The 21,342-nt window shown below is 57.4% G+C and overlaps 8 protein-coding genes and 1 non-coding gene across 9 annotated transcripts; 6 read left to right on the forward strand and 3 right to left on the reverse strand.

The window, feature by feature from the left end:
* Positions 1-257: 257 nt before the first annotated feature.
* B0H64DRAFT_197900 (uncharacterized protein) lies at positions 258-1,001 on the forward strand. Its single transcript, XM_062799200.1, has 2 exons — positions 258-346; positions 399-1,001. Exon 2 carries the CDS (start codon positions 408-410, stop codon positions 951-953), a length of 546 nt encoding a protein of 181 aa, XP_062658424.1. The 5' UTR covers positions 258-346; positions 399-407; the 3' UTR covers positions 954-1,001.
* Positions 1,002-1,692, reverse strand: B0H64DRAFT_197901 (uncharacterized protein). The gene has a single exon (XM_062799201.1). It carries the CDS (start codon positions 1,547-1,549, stop codon positions 1,049-1,051), a length of 501 nt encoding a protein of 166 aa, XP_062658425.1. The 5' UTR covers positions 1,550-1,692; the 3' UTR covers positions 1,002-1,048.
* A 450-nt stretch (positions 1,693-2,142) lies between these two features.
* On the forward strand, positions 2,143-4,628 carry B0H64DRAFT_402019 (FMN-dependent dehydrogenase-domain-containing protein). The gene is made up of 5 exons (XM_062804204.1): positions 2,143-2,542; positions 2,596-2,629; positions 2,680-2,717; positions 2,775-3,050; positions 3,113-4,628. The coding sequence occupies exons 1-5, from the start codon at positions 2,474-2,476 to the stop codon at positions 4,202-4,204; spliced, it is 1,509 nt and encodes a 502-aa protein (XP_062658426.1). The 5' UTR covers positions 2,143-2,473; the 3' UTR covers positions 4,205-4,628.
* A 557-nt stretch (positions 4,629-5,185) lies between these two features.
* On the forward strand, positions 5,186-6,510 carry B0H64DRAFT_325249 (putative ras-like GTP-binding protein; the record flags this gene model as incomplete). Its single annotated transcript, XM_062800691.1, has 3 exons — positions 5,186-5,381; positions 5,615-5,909; positions 5,985-6,510. 3 exons carry the CDS (start codon positions 5,186-5,188, stop codon positions 6,508-6,510), a joined length of 1,017 nt encoding a protein of 338 aa, XP_062658427.1.
* A 351-nt stretch (positions 6,511-6,861) lies between these two features.
* B0H64DRAFT_197949 (uncharacterized protein) lies at positions 6,862-9,041 on the reverse strand. The gene has a single exon (XM_062799202.1). It carries the CDS (start codon positions 8,781-8,783, stop codon positions 7,134-7,136), a length of 1,650 nt encoding a protein of 549 aa, XP_062658428.1. The 5' UTR covers positions 8,784-9,041; the 3' UTR covers positions 6,862-7,133.
* Positions 9,042-10,296: 1,255 nt separating this feature from the next.
* B0H64DRAFT_375647 (uncharacterized protein) lies at positions 10,297-11,406 on the forward strand (the record flags this gene model as incomplete). Its single annotated transcript, XM_062802430.1, has 1 exon — positions 10,297-11,406. One exon carries the CDS (start codon positions 10,297-10,299, stop codon positions 11,404-11,406), a length of 1,110 nt encoding a protein of 369 aa, XP_062658429.1.
* Positions 11,407-12,952: 1,546 nt separating this feature from the next.
* Positions 12,953-14,017, forward strand: B0H64DRAFT_443950 (uncharacterized protein; the record flags this gene model as incomplete). The annotated part of the gene is made up of 3 exons (XM_062806747.1): positions 12,953-12,964; positions 13,041-13,587; positions 13,677-14,017. The coding sequence occupies 3 exons, from the start codon at positions 12,953-12,955 to the stop codon at positions 14,015-14,017; spliced, it is 900 nt and encodes a 299-aa protein (XP_062658430.1).
* A 2,288-nt stretch (positions 14,018-16,305) lies between these two features.
* Positions 16,306-20,073, forward strand: B0H64DRAFT_325134 (C2H2 transcription factor; the record flags this gene model as incomplete). Its single annotated transcript, XM_062800685.1, has 3 exons — positions 16,306-17,950; positions 18,002-19,172; positions 19,239-20,073. The coding sequence occupies 3 exons, from the start codon at positions 16,306-16,308 to the stop codon at positions 20,071-20,073; spliced, it is 3,651 nt and encodes a 1,216-aa protein (XP_062658431.1).
* Positions 20,074-20,577: 504 nt separating this feature from the next.
* On the reverse strand, positions 20,578-20,676 carry B0H64DRAFT_t107. The gene has a single exon. It is a non-coding gene; the product is annotated as a tRNA-Ile (tRNA).
* Between the last annotated feature and the right edge of the window lie 666 nt (positions 20,677-21,342).

The raw sequence follows: 21,342 nt of genomic DNA on the forward strand, positions 1-21,342 counted from the left end.
TTTAACTAGGGGAGAGCGGACGGGATCCCGTGTTTTCTGGCAGGTATGGTCGTATGTGATGGTTAGACGTTCAATTGCAGGTCTATAAGGAGGGTTTGGTGTTGAGAAAAGTGTTGGGGCTGAGCATGGCTGCAGGACCTGAGACTGTGCCAAGCTCACAGTACAACTCGGGCCAGTCGGTGCAATGGGCGCCGAGCTCACCTCGAACCCAGACGAGGTTTCCATCCGAAGGTAATGTAATTACAATACACACACCAAAAATGCGCCCAGGGGGACAAGGGCGTGAGCACCAACAGTGGTCGAGCTGCACAGTCTGCATCAAGCTCGTCGAGTATCAGGAACCGAGGTAAGCAATCTCTGTCAAACCAACACATTTCCACTCGCAATTGATGAATCAGCCTGTCGCCATGGCCTCATCCCGGTTCGAATCCGAGCAGTACACCTCCGAGGCGTTTGTCGAGAGCGCCGGCGGAGTCTTGTTCCGGCTCTCTTCCCGGGAGGTCTGCGTGCTTCGTCTCCTGGAGCGTGACGAGTATGTCCTAGCCAAGGGGCGGCGCAACTGCGGCGAGGCCCGCCAGGCAACAGCCCTGCGCGAGGTCACCGAAGAGACCGGTTTTGCCTGTCGCCTCCTTCCCCTGAACATGCAGACGCGTGCCCCGCCAGCGGTAGAAACTGGGCAGGTGGACGACCGGCCACGCCTTTACAATGGTGTTTGCGAGCCTTTTACTCTGCAAGTCCGCCGCCTGGGTGAAGGGCAGATCAAGCTCATCTGGTGGTTTGTCGCCGCCGTGGACGAGGAGACACCGCCGAAGGAGCGGGAAGCGCCGGAGAGGGATAGGTACGCGGTGGAATTTTACAGCTACGCCGACGTGCTGGGCAAGTTGACGTTCCAGATGGATCGGGAGATGGTCAAGAGAGCCATCGAACTCGTCGAGAACACATACGCGGATTAAATCAAGGTGGTGGAGATGGAGTCTTGCTCTATTATTCCAGAACGCGGCACCGGGCCTATCGTCATGGCACCCAATCGTATGTATCACCCAACAACTCAGTCAAAAACGGTGGGCTTGGTCTTGTACTGCACCCCCTTCCCCTTCAAGCCATTCAACAGATCACCGACCTTGAACGGCTCCGTCCTCTTCGCGGTCCCACCCGGCTGCTTGAGGGGCCCGGCGGCGCGCGCCAGCACGTCCTTGACGGAGGTGGCGACGACGGGCGCCGTCTTGGCCTTGGCCGAGCAGAAGTCGATGCCCAGCTCCCATTCGCATATGAAGGTGCCGGTGTAGTTAGGGTCGTGATACGCCATGCGGTTGGGCAGGCTGGCGGTCAGCTGGTCTGCCGTGTTGCACTTGCCGTTGCCCGGCTTCTCGAGGCAGTCGGTGCAGTACAGCCGGATCCGGTACTCGTTGGGAAGCTTCGGGCGTGCGGCCGCCTGCTGCTGTTGGTTCTGCTCCTCCTTCTGCTGCTGCTGTCGCTGCTGTTGCTTCCGCGCCTCCGCGTCGGCTCCGAGCCTGTCCGGGGGGGGCCGCTTCCTGAATCCGTGGGGCATTTTGGCGGCTACTGAGGGTGGTTGGGATAGTCCGGTTTTGGGGGAGAGTCGGGCTAAGGCTTGATAGAATGTGGAGGCTGTGAGATGTAACAACAAAACTGCTCTAGAGTCATGCCACCGTGGCTGCTTTTATACCATCGATACCTAAGGTAGTCATAGGCAGCCACATGGCCGCGGTCAGATTTAGCATCTCGGATTGTGTTAGGCGAAAATACGGTTGGGGCGTCGTCAGACGAGGAAGTCCGAGTAATCACAGGCCAATTAGTAACTATGCCTATGTCGGGTTTATATATTATCTGGAAGCCTGAGATGTGAAACAAAGTTTGAGAATGAGGCCCGATAGGGTTGGCCATAGGGGTTGAGTGATCGGATTCGAGGTTGTTTCACCTGGCATTGGATTACAGACACCAGGTCCGTACCAGAACGGCGTTTTCAATTTCACATGTAAATTACACCTTCTCCAACTTTCTCCCCCTGCAGTTATCGGGCAAACGGGACTCCTCGGTACCACTGTGGGGCTTGCTTGACCCCACCCTCCCCGCAGTCTTGGCCGAACTGACCACACATGCAAGACGAATTGGCAAATGGGTCGGGATGTTCCCGAGAATGAATTGTGTATTCAATCTTGTCCCTGACTACCGAACCACCGAACTACCGATATTCTCAATTGATCTCCTTCACGCCACCCTGATGAAACGACCGGCTTCTCTTCTCCTCGATTCACTTGCTCCTCAACATTAATCTCATGTATCCATTCCCAAGAGTTATGTTTACCTAATTTGAAGCTATTGGGGGAACTAGCAAGCACCGCGTGCAGATTACACAGTACACACCGCTCACGTAACACACTCCGTCATCTCTCGCTTCTTGACATCGAATTCATCCCAATATCTTTAGAACCGGCCGTTTCGGAGACCGTTCAAAATGGCGCAGTTAACAGGAGTCGAAGTCGCCCAACACAACAAGTCCGATGACTGCTGGGTCATTGTGCATGTGCGCCACCCCCTTCACTTCTTCGGTTGATGTCCACTGACGACCTATTCTAGGGGAGGGCATACGATGTCACCGAATTCCTACCCGGTGCGCACTCTATGCGTGTTATGCGTCACGGCATGAGCTTACCTTTATAGAACACCCTGGAGGGACCAAGATCATTCTCAAATATGCGGTGAGCCTCTGTGCACCCAGATACATGAGTATTCTTGACTGTTGCTGACCCCCGCAGGGCAAAGATGCGACTGAAGAGTTCGACCCGATCCACCCCCCTGACACTCTTGAAAAGTACCTACCCAAATCCAAACATCTCGGCCCGGTAGACATGTCGACGGTAGTCAAGGAGAAGCATGAGGAATCGCCAGAGGAACGGGAGCGATTAAAGCGCATTCAGGAGATGCCCCTCCTCGAGCAGTGCTATAACCTGCTCGACTTCGAAGCCGTCGCGCGGAGAGCGATGAAGAAGACGGCGTGGGGGTACTACTCCAGCGCAGCCGACGACGAGATTGTGAGCCGGTCTCAGCCACCCATACACACATTGTGTGTTGATACTAACCCCCCCGAACCCAGACACTCCGCGAAAACCACTCAGCCTTTCACCGCATCTGGTTCCGCCCGCGCATACTTATCGACGTCGAGAAAGTCGACTTTTCCACCACCATGCTCGGCACCCCCTGCTCCATCCCCTTCTACGTGACCGCCACCGCGCTCGGAAAGCTCGGCCACGTCGAGGGCGAGGTAGTCCTCACGCGGTCCGCGCACAAGCACAACGTGGTCCAGATGATCCCGACCCTCGCCTCGTGCGCCTTCGACGAGATCGTCGACGCCGCGGCGCCCGGCCAGGTCCAGTGGCTCCAGCTCTACGTCAACAAGGACCGGGCCATCACGCAGCGCATCGTGCAGCACGCCGAGAAGCGCGGCTGCAAGGGCCTGTTCATCACCGTTGACGCGCCCCAGCTCGGCCGCCGCGAGAAGGACATGCGTATGAAGTTCACCGACCAGGGCAGCAACGTGCAGAGCGGCCAGGCCACCGACAACAGCCAGGGCGCCGCCCGCGCCATCAGCAGCTTCATCGACCCGTCCCTGAGCTGGGCCGACATCCCCTGGTTCCGCTCCATCACCAAGATGCCCATCGTGCTCAAGGGCGTGCAGCGCGTCGAGGACGTCGTCAAGGCCGCCGAGGCCGGCGTGCAGGGGGTGGTCCTATCCAACCACGGCGGCCGGCAGCTCGAGTTCGCGCGGTCGGCGGTCGAGGTGCTGGCCGAGACGATGCCCGTGCTGCGCGAGCTGGGGCTCGAGGACAAGATCGAGATCTACGTCGACGGCGGCGTGCGGCGCGCCACCGACATCCTCAAGGCGCTCTGCCTGGGCGCCAAGGGCGTCGGCATCGGCCGCCCCTTCCTGTACGCCATGTCGGCCTACGGCCAGGACGGCGTCGACCGCGCCATGCAGCTGCTCAAGGACGAGATGGAGATGGGCATGCGCCTGATCGGCGCGCGGTCCATTGCCGAGCTGAACCCGAGCATGGTCGACGCCCGCAGCCTGTTCAGCCACGCCTCGCCGCCGTCGGATACCCTCGCCCATGCGGTGTATGACCCGCTCGTCAATCCGTCCCAGAGGTTGTCCGTGACGGGGGAGAAGGCTGAGAAGGCGAAGTTGTAGATCTAGGCGGGGATTTGGGGATACCTGTGTATAGAAAGCGATGTATTACATTCCGTCTTCCTTGGATAGCTACTGTTGTATAGAGAACGCGTTCATTGTCATTTCTCAAGGCTGATTTACTCCCAATACCCAGACAACTAATAGCTTCCTGTTTCAGGGGAGAGGGGGATTGTGGTAACCTTGTCGGTGAGAGCCTTGCACTTCTGAGGAAATACTGTGTGATGTAATAATATTAGGGGCTGAGTTGACCCTGTGACTCGGTGTTTGTACAAACATGGCCAACTTCTTTGAGAGTTGCACAATGCAACACGTAGGAATCTATATAAAGTACCCTAGACGAAGTATTTCGAGACTCCATGCCGCTTCGACTCTTAGCCGAAAAAGCAAGTGTAGGGTTGACTCTTCTCAGGCCTTCCTTTGACAAAATTGTGTTGGTGAACTTGAGACCAGGGGAAGTTCGACCCCCTGTTCGCTGCTTCGCAGCTGGTGACGTCAACGTAGGCTACGGCGCCCCAAAGCTCGAAGAGTCCCAGGAACAATATTTGGGTTTAGGCTCACCCCAATGCCGTGTGTCATTCCTCGTTATATACATTGTACGAATAGATGCCCGAATATCTCCAGTTACAGCACTTATTGCGCAGCCTTGTAATTGCGCCTTGAGTATAAGGTCTAGTCAGTCAGGCAAGAGTTTACCTCGATAATTAGTTAAAGGTTAGGGTTACGAAGTAGAGAGGCTCTCTCTTTAAACTTCAAATGTATACCGTACAGCTGTGGCTGCTTTATAATCGTTCAAAGCGGTCACGCCTCTTTTGTTTTGAGTCTCACGGTGGTGCAAACCAATTAAATCTTGGCGTCATTTAGTTTTGGGCTTCTTTGAGGTTTGAGGCGCCGTTAATAAACCAACGAATCCCTTCCCCGCATGCGTGTTGTTGTCGCAAACAACGGACCGCTATCGCTGTCGACCACAATAACAACCACATCATGTCGTCGTCGCTCGAGGCCAAGATAGTGGTGCTCGGCTCGCAGGGCGTCGGCAAGACGTCGCTGGTCATGCGCTACTGCAAAGGCGCCTTTGCGCCCTCGCAGGTCACGTCGACAGTCGGCGCGAGCTTCCTGACCAAGCGTGTTGTTGACACGGATACCGACACGGTTGTGCGCCTGCAGATATGGGATACCGGTGCGTTTCCTCTCTTTTCCATATGTAGTACCCCGCGACACCAGCCCACCACTTTCACTTGCGCTCCCGGCACTTCCGATCCTAGCACTTCCACTCCCAACATTTCCACCCTACAACTTTCCATCTCCCCACCCACCTGCACCCGACCTCACCCCACTCTCACCACTCTCACCCTCACCACCCTTCACCCACCTAACAACCCACCCCTAACCCCAAAACCAAAACCAAAACAGCCGGCCAAGAACGCTTCCGCTCCATCTCGCGGCTCTACTACCGCGGCGCCAACGCCTGCATCCTCTGCTACTCCATCACGGACGCGGCCTCCTTCGCCGAGATGGGCGTGTGGCTGACGGAGCTGCGCCGCAACCTGCCGCCCGACATCGTCCTGCACGTCGTCGGCACCAAGGCCGACCTGGTCGCGCGCGACCCGGCCCGCCGCGAGGTCCCCTTCGAGCGCTGCATCGCCTACGTCGCCGAGAACCTCAACCCGGGCATGGGCTCCACCCCGCCCCCGACCGCGGGCGGGCCGTCGTTTGGGGGGTCGACTGCGTCTGATACCCCGCAACTACATTCGGGAGGGGGTGGGTGGCTGTCGCAGGGCAGCGCGAACACACCCGCCGGTGGTGGTCCCGGCGGCGGCGGCGGCGGCGGCGGTTGTGAGCCGCGCAGCCCGAGCAGCAAGCGGTCGTCGGGGTTCTGGGGCCAGGAGGTCGGGTGGGACGCGTGCCACGAGATCTCGGCCGAGTCGGGCGAGGGGGTGGAGGAGGTCTTTCGCGTGGTCACGCGCAAGCTGGTCGAGCAGAACCGCAAGATGCAGGCGGCCCTGCTGGCTGCCACGGGCGCTATGACCGGTGGTGGTGGTGGTGCTAGTGGCGGGGAGTATGGTGGTGGGTTTGCTGGGGATGGGGAGGGTGGTGGTGGTGCGGGTGGTGGTGGTGGTGGTGGTGGGTACTTTGATGGGGGGAATCCGAGGGCGAGTTTCCGCGTTGGGAGGGATAGGCGGAGTTGGCTGTTCTCGCCGGGCTTTTCGCCTGTTATTGGTGGTGGTGCTGGCGGGGCTGGCGAGGAGGATGATGAGTGGCCGCCGAACGGCGACCGCAGGGGGAGGGGCCGGAAGGGCTGCTGCTGATGGATTGGTTGACTGCCTGGCTGGCTGGCTGGCTGGTTGGTCGATGGCATCTGTCCGCTGGCGCACAACAGAAGCTGCATGGTTGGTTGGGAGGCAGGTTGGGAACGGATGGCGGGAAGGTTTATGGGCAACCGGGACGGAAGGGATGGGACAGGATATGGTGCATCATGATACCCATGATTAACCGGCTCGGTCGATCAGATTTTCTTTTTGTTCTTTTTTACGAAGCGCGCTGGGTTGGCTCGGTTGGCTTTCTTGGGGGGTCGGGCGCTGCATATCGGGGGGACGGCTTGGGGCGGTGGCTTTGGCGTCTTGTTCGGTTTTTGTATTTGCATTTGGCATAACCAGGGGTTTTATGGATGGTCGGCGTCTGGCTTTTTGGGACATGACAACCTCTGGGGATCAGTGGGGGCTGCCAATGAGGGACGATGACACGGAATCATGTTGGTCGTCCTATCCGGCACAGAATCACTCATAGCGAATGGGAAAATGGTGCGTGAATATTCTTTGTGATGATAGGGTATCAATGGCCGGTGCCTAATGCGGTGTTACAAGTGGTTCATGGCGTCTGTTGACTGCTGATCTCCGACTGAGGGGATCTCAAGGATGAATATGTCCTCCCCTCAAGGCGAAACCCCTCCATCTACTTGGATTTTCGCCCTCGAAAATAACCTCCTCAGCCCGCCGCCCTTCCCTCCTGGTGTTTTTGGTCTCCCAAAATCGATGGATATTTTCGGTCGGAGTGGTGGTGCATTTGTTTGGGTATTCGCATTTGGCTTTGCGGTCGGCGGACGGGGGAAGAAGAAATCCTTTTCTGGTACCATCGGCGGTTGTCCGTTGATGTCCGTCCCATTCGTGTGTGGTGGTGGTATTTGATCTCTCTGTCGGCGCTCCTCACCTTCCCTCTTGCGTTCCCGTTCCAGTGCTCGTTCTCGTTCCCGTTCCAGCTCTTTCTCCCTCTCCCGCTGTCGCTGCCGCTCCCGTTCTCGTTGGCGTGCCTTTTTCAGCTCTAGTTCCCTCCAAGCTAGCCTCTGCTCCTCTTCCTCCTGCTCCCGTTCCCGCTGCCGTTGGCTCTGTTCCAAGTTCAACTGCTGCTGCCGCTTTTCTTCCTCTTGTTTCCGTTGCTGCTCTCGTTTCTGTAAAAGCAACTGCTGCTGTCGCTTTTCTTCGTCGTGTTTCCGTTGTTGGTCGCTTTCGCCAAACACCAATTGCTGCTGCTGCCCGCCCCGTTTCTGCTCCTGACCGTTCGATCCTATTTTTTGTGCTTTCTCCGGCACTTGGTCCTTTTCCTGATCGCTTCCCTCGAAAATATGCTGCTGGTGGATATACTGTGCATGGTGCTGCCTCTGCTCTCGAGATGGGATCGGGCGACCTGGCGGTGGTTGTTGCTGGGATTGATATTGGGACTGATGTTGAGAGGGTTGTTGTTGTTGTTGTTGTTGTTGATGTGATGGTTGATATGTTTGGTCCGGCTGATGCTGATATCCACGCTCCGGTGGCCCAGAGGAAGATGTGCTTTCGGACCCTTCATCCGCCCAATCGCGGACTTCATCATTATTAACGACGACATACCAGCGTATTTCTTCGCCGTGCTGTAGTTCATCACGAAGGCCCTCGAACCATCCCTGGCTTTGGGGTGGGGTATCCCCGGATGGGATGGATACGGCAGGGTGGGCGCTCTGAAGCTGTTTCTGCTCGTACTTTGCGATCTCGTCGATGATAGAACAGGACAGGTCGATGCGCACGGCATAGTCGGCCACGTAGGCGTAGGGTCGTGAGACGGCAGTCAGGTCGTTCGGGTCGTATTCCTCGAGGAGCTTGATGGCGGACCAAGATTGGGCGCTGAAGTCGTCTTCGGCAGAGATGGAGGCGCTGCTGGATTCGTCGGTGGTCGTGGGTAAGGGGGGTAATGGCTGTTGATAGTTTGCGCGGCTCTGACTACGGCTCTGCTGCGTGCTCTGACTCTGAGAGCGGCCACGACCGCGACTCTGGCTGCGGGCTTTGGTGGAGGCGCTGGAGGCGCTGGGGACGCGGCCGTCGTCCTCATCGTCCCCGTCGCCGCTATCGAGTTCCCGGGTGGGAGTGTAACGGCCCCTTTTTGGGCTGCAGTAGGGGAGGAATTCGAAGACCTCATAGAAAGACTTGAGGATGCACTGGGAGCTTTTGGCGGGGATTATCCACTCCGGGGATGCGTCGTCGAGGTTGTGCAATATCACATAGACCCGCACACTCCGCCGCTGCCAGCGAAAGCCGTGACAGAGGTAGGTCGGCATGGTGAATCTCGATCCCGGGCGGGCCTTTGCAGGGGCAAATGATGTCTGTCAGGTCTTCCTATCTAGGTATGACAAATACCGTCCCTGACGATGCTTGTGAAAGTCCAAGAAGGAGCAGGGGAAACACGGTCGGAACGGCGCGATGGTGGACCTTAATGCGTCTTGTCTCTCTGTGCCTTGCCCATGTCGCGAGTTACTGCCGAACTAGATCCAAGGCGTTAATCGCATTTGCACCACATCTGGGCACGCCCACAGATGTCAAAACGTGGATTGTCGCAGCCGTCAGGCAGGGGAAGGGGTTGCATGCGACGCCGAGCCCAGCGTCCACTGCCAACTTCGTAATTGCCCTCCAAGTTGCGTTTGGACAAACAGTCGTGATCTGTGCTGCAGGGGCCAGACCGCTGTCCCCGTTTCTTCTTTTTCACTTTCTTCTTCTCTTGAGTACGAAGCACCGTTAAAGGGAAGGAAACAGGAAACCAGGATGGCAGTCTCACAATCGCGGCCAGGTCGGCAAGGTTCACCGCGTTGCGGGGTTCCCGCCGTGTTCCACCGCTTTTCTGGGGAAGCAGCGCCTGGACGGCGGGTGTGGTGTAAAATTAATTTTAGGTAGCGGTACCGGGCCGCTCGGGAACCAGTTTGGGGGTCTCACCCAGGGTCTCTTCGTCCATTTGATCGAGCGCGCTGCGGTGCGAACCCGAGAAATGTGGGAATTAATTTACGGCGGCATCTTGTCGGTATCGGCGCGCCTCGGCCATGGGTGGCTTGGGTGGCTTCCTGCGTGTCAAAACGAGAAAGCACCATCCCTGCATCGTCTGGTCTCGACTTGCGCTAAGCCAGCCCTAACTCAGGCACTTGAAATGCCTGGGCGCGTTTCGACCTCGGAGGACGCGTTTCCATACTGTGTGTCTGACTCCATCTTCTGGAACATGGACATCCCAGCACAGGGCTCTTCTTCGAGAAAGCCGAAAGCAGATGGAAGTTCTCGAGGTCTTCTACTCAGCTCTCCACAAACACTCCCTCCCGTGCTTCCCCCATGCACTGGAGATAGCGGAACCTTTCTTCCTTCGAATCTGCGGTCAGTGCTCCAACCCTGCTGCTACCCTGCAGGGTCCTGGAGCGGGACAGTCCTTCCCGCTAACCGAATGCCGTAGTCCCGGCGATCAGAGGCCAAGCTGAACATCCTCCACAGGAAATTGATCGTCGCCAGACGCTGCGTGCCAGTGTCCAATGAGCCCGAACACACAGATTTTCAGTCACGAATGGTGGCCCCGACGCTCGAGAAAGCCACTGGCTTGCTGTCGATCTGCCCAGGTTAGGGATGGCGACATGATCGAGTGGGGGATGGCGTTCGGGATGCAGGCTCTGTGAATGTGCGACATCGCGGCGGTCTTTGGCAGGGGAGGAGATCGTTGAAAAGCCTCGAGCCCTCGTCTTATTCCAGGTTGTTGTCCTCGGCGGGCTTTTTACCTTCTCCACCTCAGGTACCATACGGATTACTGTATATCTGTACAACATGGCGTCTTTTGTGCGGTCTGTCCTGCGCCTCTTCAACTCTGGTCGGCGCCCAACAAAGGGACCGGACGAAGAGCAGGCCACAACAACAGCCGAGTCGGTTTTCGGATCGTCGACGTTGCCGCCGAGTCACATCCACGTCGCAGGCAACCGCATCCCTGCCGACGATGCCCTGGCGCTCTTCCGGCTGACGCTGGGCATCACGTCGGCGCCCCATCTGGGCTTCAGCTTGTCCGCCCACCGCCCCGCCGACAACGTCGGTCTCTACGCCCGCGTCGTGCGCAACGAGCAGACGGCAAAGGACAGCTACAAGGTCTTCTCGCTCGTCATCAACGCGTGCTACTTCCTGCAGATCATCGTTGCCGCGTCCCTGACCGCCATGGGCGCCGCCAGCGCCAACAACAGGGCCATCACCGCCTTCGGCGCCATGAACACCGTTATCGCCGGCTTCCTTACCTACCTCAAGGGCTCTGGCTACCCCGCCCGCTTCAAGTACTGCGCCAACGAGTGGAAGAAGGTCCGGGAGTTCGTCGAGCACCGCGAGCGCGACTTCTCCCTCGAGAGCTGCACGCTCGATGTCCACGAGGAGATCGACGCCGTCCGGGAGATGTACGAAACCACCAAGCACGACGTGGAGATGAACAACCCCGAGGCCTACAACGCCAAGAGCAGCAGCCCCAAAACGCGTTATGACGGCGTGGACAAGTCCAAAGCCGACGCCATCGCCGGCAAGCTGCGGGGGTTGGACGACACCGTCCGGAAGCTGACGGGCCACGCGTCGTCCGCCGCCGGGGGGGCCGAGGAGAAGTCGGGCGAGATGGCGCTGAAGCTGCGGAGCCTGGAGGACACGCTCGAGAAGATGACAAAGCAGGCGGGGAAGACGGCCGAGGAAAGCCGCGACGCCGCACACAACGCCGTGCACAGCGCCGTCGGCCAGGCCGTCGATGACGTGGAGAAGCGGGCCATGACCGAGATCCGCGGGCTGGGCAAGGCGGCCATCAGGGGAGTGGAGGACCACCGGCCGCGCGCACCGCGCGAGGTCTCCATTAGCATGGCCCCTCGCGACGGGGATGACCCGGGCAATCAGATCGAGGTTGCGGGTAAGAAATGACATGGACACGGCTGGGTTGGGGGCTTTCGTGGTCCACCGCGGCGGTGGGCATGCACGGACGGGCACATTTACTTGATGCCACCGCACCTCAACCGTCGTTTTAGGGAAGCCACCGACTGGATGATAATTGGAATTGTATGTATTTGGGCTAGCGATGAAACTATAATAATGAAGAGTGATACCCATATAATAATAAAAAGAAAGAACAAAAAAGAAAAAACAATGTGATGAACGATCTAGACCCGCTATTCCACAAGCAGCCGAGGGGTCAAATATAGAGCAATGCTGGCTTCTAGTTGGGAGTCTGGTTCTCAATAGTCGAGCTGTGTGGATTTTGTACACACAAAAGGGGCAAGTAATACGGAACTTGGTCGGCGACACTACCAACTTGGGCATCATGAACAAAGGCGGGGGGGTGTTTTAGACGCGCTAAGTGAACCATACCTATGGTAACTGTTCGACTGACTTTGCGACTGCAAGCCACAAAAATCATAAGACCTCTCTGCCTCAGTAGCGCTCGAGCTATGTCCGACGGATGTCGTCGTTGGTGTCTATGCCGCCACATACCAGACAGGATGACCTCCGAGAGGCCCTGTTATGCTTAGCTCACAACACTTGGTCCATATCCCCCTCGTCATTGTCAGCCCGTTCCATCACATTGCATTAGACATTGCCAAACGCCCAGTATCCGGATCTTTCATACTTAGGGGTTGGGTCGGATATTAACCTGGGTCTACATGGTACTTGTTGTAACTAGGGCGGAGGGATAGTGTTTTAAGGCCGAGGTTTAGGTAGGTAGGGCTGGTTAGATTGGGGACCGTTGGGTACTCGAGAGTGCATGTGCTTGATAATTCAATATTATAGGCGAATAGCTCAGTCTTAGTATTTTCAAACATGCGGATTTTCACCTGGCATGAGTAACGCGTTGTATTAGGTGCCGAGGAAACTGAACGGAAGCAATTGCAGGTGTATTAGTGTGGCTTGCACTGGTGATTACGCAAGTACTTTAAGCAATCATACGTCTTGTCGGTTCGTGGTTTGCGAAGTCCGAGTCGGGCTTATTGTTACACTACCCTCTCTTTCATAATCGGCGTGTTTCGGCATGATCCATGTGTTCGATCACCGCCAAAATGCAACCTGGCATCAACACAGCAGCTACTATCAAGTAACTTCCTCCCTATCCATGCCTGTCCCACGGAGCACACGGAAATTAAAACAACTCACCCCGACAAAAAAAGAGACGAGGAATAAACTCGAGCGCCATTATTCACTCCTCGGAGTTACGGCCTTCTCGTGAGCTGCTGCGGCTGACTGCAGGTTTTGGTGATTGGCTAGGTCGTGCTGATCAACCCCTGTCTTCATAGGGTGACAATGTCTCGTTTCTGAGCCAAATTGAGGGAGCATTCGCCGTAAATCTCGAACCTGTGCCACACCACTTCCCTCACCTCCGCACGCGTCTTCTCACTCACCATCTCATCTTCTCATCCACCACGCTTCCATCTTTACTCCGCCCATGCCAACGACATACTCGTAAGGGCCGTACACGATGGCCTCGGGGGTAAGACCAACGGGGGCGGCTCTGGCCGCCTCGGCATTGACTCGGGGGCTCCGCCAAATGCTGACAGCTTGGGCAGTTCCATTCGGGCCTGGAGCCGGCTCGGCAAGACTACCCGGAAGTCACGCACGTGTCGCATGGATACGGCCACCAGTACAACCAGCAACCACCGCAGCCATACTACTCACAGCCCTACGATCCCCCGGCGGTGCCGGCACCTAAGCTAGAGCCTTCGGCGACCCCAGCTCCGCCGCCGTCGTCGTACGGTGGGCAAACCGTAGCATCACCCTTCAATTCGGACGCGCAACCCGTGGCGGCCCAGCATGAACCCCAGTCCGGAACTGGCAGGACCATATTCGGCTGCAGCCTCCTCGTCTTCATCCTATCGTGCATCGTCGCCATCCTCTCGGCCGCCGTGATCGGCCTGGCAGCAGCAACAGGCATCGAATCGCAGCGCGCGAGCAGCGCATCATCCAGCCTGGCCGCCCTCAGCGCCTCGGTAGCATCGGCAGCCTCAGCCACGGCCAGCGCGCCCGGCACAACATCCACGGCCGTGGGCGTCATCGACGACGGCTGCTCCACCAATCCCTCCAGCGTCGACAAGACGCTGTACACCTCCTTCTCCCGTGCGTTCCCCCCCCCTCCCCAACATCATCGACCCCCCTACCCCCCCCCCCCCCCCCCCCCCCCCAACTAACCCCCCCACCCATCACAGTACTCGGCGCGCTCAAATTCACCCGCTACTGCGACAAAGACGCGCCCAACGACCCCCTCCTCTCGCTCTTCACCGCCAACTTCGGCACCTGCATGGACGCGTGCGCGGCCTACACCAAGTATGTCACGCCGGACATGATCAGCAGCGGCAACAGCACCGACGCCAACGCCACCTGCGAGGCCGTCTCCTTCATCCCCGCGTGGACCAACAAGCTGACGGCGGAGCGCGGCGGCGCCCCCGGGAACTGCTACCTCAAGGGCGGGCCGCAGAATGAGACGGGGCTGAAGGATCCGGATATTGGGGTCGATTGTCATGCGGCGATCTTTACGCCGGGGGCGTGAGGGTGGTGAGGGTGGTGAGGGGGGTGGTTGTGGTTGTGGTTGTGGTTGTTGTCGGAGGACGGAGGACGGAGGATGGAGGCTGGAAGCTGGAAGCTGGAAGCTGAGAGCGCGGGGAGGTTAACCTACCGGATGGAAGGGAGGGAGGGCAGACTGCGACTTCATTTTGGGTCGTCTATCGATGGTTGGTCGGGAATTGCAATAAGAGGTGACGGACGGCAGGCTGGTTTAGCTGTTTAGCTCTGCGGATTATTCTTATTTCGAGCGAAGGAGCTTGGGGCATTGGCTAACTTGTGTGTTGTTTTGCGTTTATGATGCCGATATGAACTTTGAGGGATTTGAGAATCGGGGAGAAGGGAATATTTTAATTTATTCTCACTCAGTTCAAGAGATTGTTGTGTTGGATTGCAGCTAGGCATCACCGACCGTGCGGGTTTGTGGGTTGGGACTGAGTAAGCGACTTGCTGGGCGCTATCCTGCCTCAGCACCAGACCGCGAATACTGAGTGGTGCTCCATAAATAACACCGACGGAATAGATATATCTTTTAGTGAGTAGTTCCCTAGTTACGGTAGGTAGGTATCTAACAAACTGGCTTCGGTCTGGGCTTTACGTCAACTTACTACTTTGGTAGCGAGTTCGCGAAAGTGAGATGGAAGTTCATTCTCAACTTTGGCGACTCTCAAGAGGGACGAGTGAAACTGCTTGGCGCTCTTGCTCGGGTTCCCCGAATAAAGCAACCAAAACCCCATGCGTTTGTCCCGTTGATCACTCAACAAGCGACGTCAAGCTTACTCTTTTCCCCGACCACCAAGCCCCATCATCTCCCGACTGGATAACCGACTGGATGGGGCTCAGCAATCGAGTGTCCTGGCGGAGCGGATTCAATGCTAGCCGACTTCGGTTCCGCCGTGGACTTCCTCCGGCCCCGGAGTCTCAGCCGACTCGCGACCTGCCGTTCCTGGAAAATACACTTTGGCCGCCCCCCACACGCGACCATCATCAATCGGTGTAACTCGGGTGCCGCGTAGGTTGACGGAGGGCAGAATTGAGTCTCGACCAGCAACCAAACATTCTCCCCGTCCCAGCTCTGTCATGGACCATGCTGATCTAGAAAGCAATTGGGCATCGTAATGTATCTCAAAGTCGTCGGGTGCTCCGACATCGGTAGGGAAGACTTGCTGATTTCATGTTCGGGAGTCTCCTGCTGTTGCTGATGTCCCTGTTCTTGGCGTTGCGCAAAGGAGCCGAGAGGGAACGGAGGTAGACGGGGAGAGGGATTGGTTTCATGATGCAGCAACTGGTCGCCCCTGTTCGGACCGTCGTCGGATGTCGCCTCGTTATCATCGGACGAGGAAAGGACCCCAAGACGACGACAACCCCGCCTCGAACTGTGTGACACGTGGGAAACGGCGGCAAGCCTGGTCTTTATCACTTCGCTCCTGGAGCCGGTCAGCCGAATTGGCGTATTCATATTACGCAATCCCGAGCGTCGGGGCTCGAGAGACGGAACGCTCTCGGGGTTAACCATGACATTTAACAGTGGAGCAGTGAGATTCGGGGAAATACAGAGTGCCCTCGCACGCGGAAGGTGCATCACGAACTTTGCCCAGACCACGATGGCGGGGTAGTTGGCGGGGGCCGAGTGGGCGGTGACAGGGCAAGAGCAGGGGTCCTCTTCTGCAAGCCACCTGCCTTGGCCGCTTGTGGGCCTGAGCCAACCTGGCTGGTCTCGCCTGGTTCGCTCCACTGGCAATTCATGTCAATCGAAAGGCGCGAGCCCACCTTTTTTGCAACCCTGGCAATCCTCTCCCGCACCCATGACTCTCGCTGGACGAAGCCTGCTGAATGGGGAGGAAACTGGTGTCCAACATGGGAACAAGAACACATGTCCATGTCCGGGATTGGGGCAGCGACTGAAATAAAAACTGTTCCCACCAGTTTTGGCCGACTCCTGCTTACGTTGTTCTTGACAATCGAGAAAACATCCATCTCTTGCCATCGTTTTCGGTTCCTCAAGTCAGCCGACGACGAGCAGAACGTCGCCTCCTTTATATACAGGTTGCCCGGTGACAACCCCGAGCAACCTGTAACTCGCGACCGCATCAGGGGACGCCTGGACATTAGTAATGCATCCCGGCCCCTCTCTGTGCGCCCTTGGGTCTGACCGTTTGACAGGACGACTGTGTACTCCCGCTCTTGGTTAACACAGCGTGAGCGAGTGTTGGCCGCTCAGTCGCGCCTTTTGCCCCTTCCGCCGCTCCACGCCCTACCGTCAGCATTCTCGGAGATATGGAGTTTGTCAACTGGGACCAGGCCGATCCGGCCCCCATCCCCGGCGTCGAGATGCTGTCGTCCGCTGGTCAGCAGCTCGACGATATTGACCTGGCGCTGGCCAACGTCGATGGCGATGACTTCTCGTTCTGGGCATTGCAGCACTTTGAGAACAATGTCTCCCCGACCATGAATGCCAACGAGGAGATCCCCATGCCCACGGACAGATCCACCCGGACGTTCGAGGACCACCTAGAGATGGCCGAAGCCCCGTGCCACAACTGCCAGTTGGGTGGTTACCAGTGCAAGCGGATCCCAGAGGGTCAGTACAAGGGCTATTGCACTAGCTGCGTCGCCCTCCGCTGTGAATGCAGCTTCGGTCTGGCATGCGCTTTTCCTTCCAACCCATGGCCGGTCATGGGAGACCATCCCAGGATGCTTCGGGAGGAGAAACACTGTGAGGCCCATCAGTCGTCCTCCGCTGCCGACCTGCCGGGGTTGACTTCGACGTCCGGCGCCGACAACGCATGCCCCAATGAAGGCCCGAAAACCAAAGCCGGTGCCCGTTTCTCCAGAGAGTCCGTCAAGATCTTGAAGAACTGGCTGTCGACACATAGCAAGCACCCCTATCCTAATGATGAGGAGAAGGAGATGCTCCAGAAGCAGACGGGTCTCAGCAAGACCCAGATCACAAACTGGCTCGCTAACACTCGACGCCGAAACAAGAACGCAGTCACCCACAGATCAACGTCGCCCGGCGTGCGAAGCTGGGCGAACCCCATCGACATTCCTCAGAGACGGAGAACGCCGGGGTCGCTCGAACACATGAATCCGCTGCAGCGTTGGCAACACTCTCCCCCCGAGAACGAACCCGCGTCCGTGACAGCTATTGCCCGCGCCGTCAACTCCGCCTCGAGCGTTTCCTCCGGTCTCAACAGCCCCTACAGCGCCAACTTCACCGATGACGGTTCTGGCCGCTCACTTTGCGATTCCAACATCAGCAGTGCCAACACGTCGCGCTCCCATTCGAGCGCGTCGGCCTATTCATATGGATCTCGCGGTTCATTCGGCTCCGGAGGCTCCATTCCCCGTGGACGCAGGCGGAGGAGGAGAAAGGCCCCAGCCGCGGCAACCACCACCCACACCGGCCCGGCCAAGACCTTCCAATGTACTTTCTGTACCGAAACTTTTAGGACGAAGCATGACTGGCAGCGTCACGAGAAGTCGCTGCACCTGTCGCTCGAGCGATGGGTGTGCTCCCCCAACGGGCCGCAGGCTTTCAACCCCGAGAATGGCCAGATGTCGTGCGTCTTCTGCGGAGACCCGAACCCGGATGAGGCACATATCGACAATCACAACTACTCGGCCTGTCAGGAGCGGACCCTCGGCGAGCGCACCTTCTATCGCAAGGACCACCTGCGCCAGCACCTGAAGCTGGTTCACGGCACCAACTTCACGAGCTGGTCTATGGAACAGTGGAAGGCCACGACCCCCGAGATCCGATCCCGCTGCGGATTCTGCGGCACCGTCATGGATACCTGGTCCATCCGCATCGACCACCTCGCCGCGCATTTCAAGGACGGTAAATCCATGAAGGACTGGAAGGGTGACTGGGGTTTTGACCTTCCTGTGCTCGACATGGTCGAGAATTCGATTCCTCCCTGTATGTTTTCCTCCACGTTCTTCCGTTATGGCAATGGCTAACTTGTGGAAGACCTCATTCACGACGAAAGAAACTCGCCAAATCCTTATGAAGCATCCCGGCCCTCGGTGGCTTCAGCACGGCATGCTTTCGACCTCATCAAATCGGAATTGACATTTTACGTCGATGACTGGTGCGAGAGGGAGGGCAAGCCTCCCACCGACGAAGAACTGCAACGCGCTGCTTGCACTCTTATATACGACGTAGAAGAAGTGTCTGGCGCCACTGAAAACCCTAAGGCTTCGTGGCTGCGGGACTTGATCTTCTCGTCCGACTCCCTGGCACAAGAGGCTAGGTGGACTAAAGTGAAGGGAATTGACTGCTGGCAGCAGCTCAAGATCAACGGCAAGACCAACATTTTCGAGCTTGACCCAATGGAAAACGAGCTCCACGAGTACGTCAAGGCGAGGCGTCTGCTGGGCTTGACCGCCATGGACGGCGAGCTGCAGGCTGAGGCGTGCAAAATCATCCGCCGCATGGAGGATAATTCCAACCACGTCGTCCAATTCCTGGTCCGGCTTGCGGAGAGTTCGACCGAATGGCTGGCCGATTTCCGGCAGCGGGCTCATTTGCCGCGATCCGAAGACCTGGCCGACCCGGGAAAGCGATCCAAGGACCCGACCACCATCGACTCAACGGTCCACAACTTCAGTCGGCTCGAGTTTGAGCTCGCTGAGTACGTGCGCGTAGAGAGGACGCTCGGCGTGGAACCCACCGATGCAGACTTACAGAAGCAGGCCCGTATGATCATCTACGAATTCGACGACGCATGGAATCAAACTGCTGCCGACGATCCAATCTGGCTCTCAGCTTTCAAGCAGCGACATATGGCTGCTTCCGCCACCAGTAACCCGTGGGGCAACGCCCCGCTACCCATTGCTACGACGGCCGAGTTGTGGTGGCCGTCCGCCGTCGCCCCGAAACGGGGTTCATTCGGACGCGCGCCGTCCCCTTTCTCCACCGGCAGCGGCAGCGGCAGCGATAGTGGTACCGGTGCATCCCAGACAGTCCCCCACAAGACCGGCATCAGTGTCTTCAACCTTAGCGACGCCAACTGCTATCATCGCCTGGCGCGCGAGCTCAAGAAATGGGTCGCCTCGGTCATGTCGCCCAACAATCCCAACTGCCATGTCCCTAGCGACGAGGAACTCCAACACCAATCTCGATGGATCATTTACGAGGAGTAAGTAGACCTCCCTATCCTTTCCTCTCTCACCCTTTTCCCCACATCACTAACAACTGCACGCAGCGACGACCCATGGAATCAAACCGCCGCCGATAATTTCGAATGGCTCCGCCGCTTCAAGCGTGATGTCGGTCTCCTCACCGACCCCACCCTCCCGGGCCTACCCAATACCCCCGCCTGGAACATGGCCCAAGGCGGATCGGGCTTCTCCCCGCCTTACGTCTTCCCCAGCGCCGCGAGAGCTACCCAGATCCCCCTCCCAGCCATCCCCACCACGACCACCACCGCCGCCGCCACTAACCCCACCCCCTCCACCGCAACAGCCAGTGCCGGGCCGGGCCTAATAAACGTCGCCGTCTGCGAAGGTGCCAAGCCCATCCCCACGGCCGGCGCCACGGCGAACCGCTTCATGTGCGGACTGGGCGATCCCAAACGCCACGAGCCGCCGGCCGTCGTGTTCTGCTCGCGCGAGCTGGAGCGCGACCTGGCGGATTTCGTCACGGGCGCCGTGCTGGTCGGTGGCGCGGCGGGGTTCCCCACCAACGAGGCCGTGCGGGAGCGCGCGCGCCGCTTCCTGAACGCCCAGAAGACGCCTGCTGATGATGAGGTGCTGCTGGGCCGGTTTGCGGAGGTTATGAGGCGGAGGCTGGGGTTGGGGTTGGGGCAGCAGCAGCAGCAGCAGACGGGTTTGAGTGGGGATGGGAATGTGGATGGGACTGGGGGGTTGGGGTTGGGGGTTGGGATGGCGACCGTTCCGGCTTCGACTGAGATGGATTTCTCGGCGCCGTCGGGGATGAATGCTTTGGATGTCGAAGATATGCAGATGGATTTTGACTTTGGTGATCTGGGAGATTTCATGGGGGTTGCGACGGGCGGGATGCCGATGGACCAGCTTTGAGAGATGGATACCACTTTGTTTTTACTTTGGGGGCATGGGTTGGAACTAGGCTCTTACATGTTATTGTGTTGGTTGCATGTGCGGGAAAACGGAGATCTCATAATGTCTGAATGTATGATACCTCAACTGTCATGGGCGGGCTGCGGCACTCAACGGGTCGGGTAGGGATTAGGATACAGCGGAATACAACCACTCTGGACACATACTTCGAGCGCTTTCAGGCGGTCTTCCTAGCGAATTCAGCAAGGTTGGAAAGTTGGTCACATTTCTTGGTTGGTTTGGTAATTCGCTTCGGTGCTGCTGCCCCCTTGTTTCTGGGGGCGGGGAAGGATGGGGATATCCCCTCCCTAACAAACAACCAACACAGCGCCGGAGCGAGATTAGTAGGCTCCGTTCCCACCCTCGTACCTCTTAAAAGTCGGAGAGTAAAAAGAGGAGCGATGACGGGAGAAAGAAGGAAAGGGGAGAAAAACACCGCAAGTGGGGAAAATTGGCAAAAGGAAATGCCCAGTAACAGGATTGAACTGTTGACCTTCGCATTACTTAGTATAGCCGCTAGGAACTATATTAGTACGACGCTCTAACCAGCTGAGCTAACCGGGCTGAGGATTGTTGGAATTGTGCCTTCGTAACCCATCTCAAGAATGTCTGAGTAACCCCTGCGTGGACAATCGGAATGTCAACTTTGAAGTCCATGATGTTGACGTCTCCTCATTTAAAGTACTAATTTACTTTATGTTAGGCATTTAGACTTTCTATGCTAGATTACTAGTATGCTTATCCTGTCTTTGGTTAGTGGCATGTCTGTATGTACAGGTCTCGCCCTCCATATGCCACCACAGTCAGAAAGAAACCACATACAGCAGCTGACCAGTTGGGTTGTATGCTATTGTCCCTCGACAGAGAGCATATGAAGGAGGCCGTTTGAAGTGTCAGAGCGTGATAATGAGTTGACAATGGGAGCTAATGATGAGGCATGGCTTCCAGGCGTTGTGATTTAACCCTTCCATACGTGTAGTCCAGGCCGAGATGGCAGCATAGATCAAACGGATTTCGTCCCCACGTTGGACCTCAATAACCACGCTCAACTTGTTCAATTCGGCTCAAACAAGCCAACCGTAGCTATGGTCAGAGAGTAGTATGTCTCAGCCCGAGCAAAACATTCCACAGAAGCAAGTAGCTTGAAGAAAAATAAAGATGCATATTTGTCCACCTCATCTCTTCCGCCCTGCCCCATAGCTCCCAAGAACGCCGTTTTGCCATTGTGCC

Source organism: Chaetomium fimeti, assembly GCF_033439085.1.
Source record: "Chaetomium fimeti strain CBS 168.71 chromosome Unknown B0H64scaffold_5, whole genome shotgun sequence".
Lineage (NCBI taxonomy): Eukaryota > Fungi > Ascomycota > Sordariomycetes > Sordariales > Chaetomiaceae > Chaetomium > Chaetomium fimeti.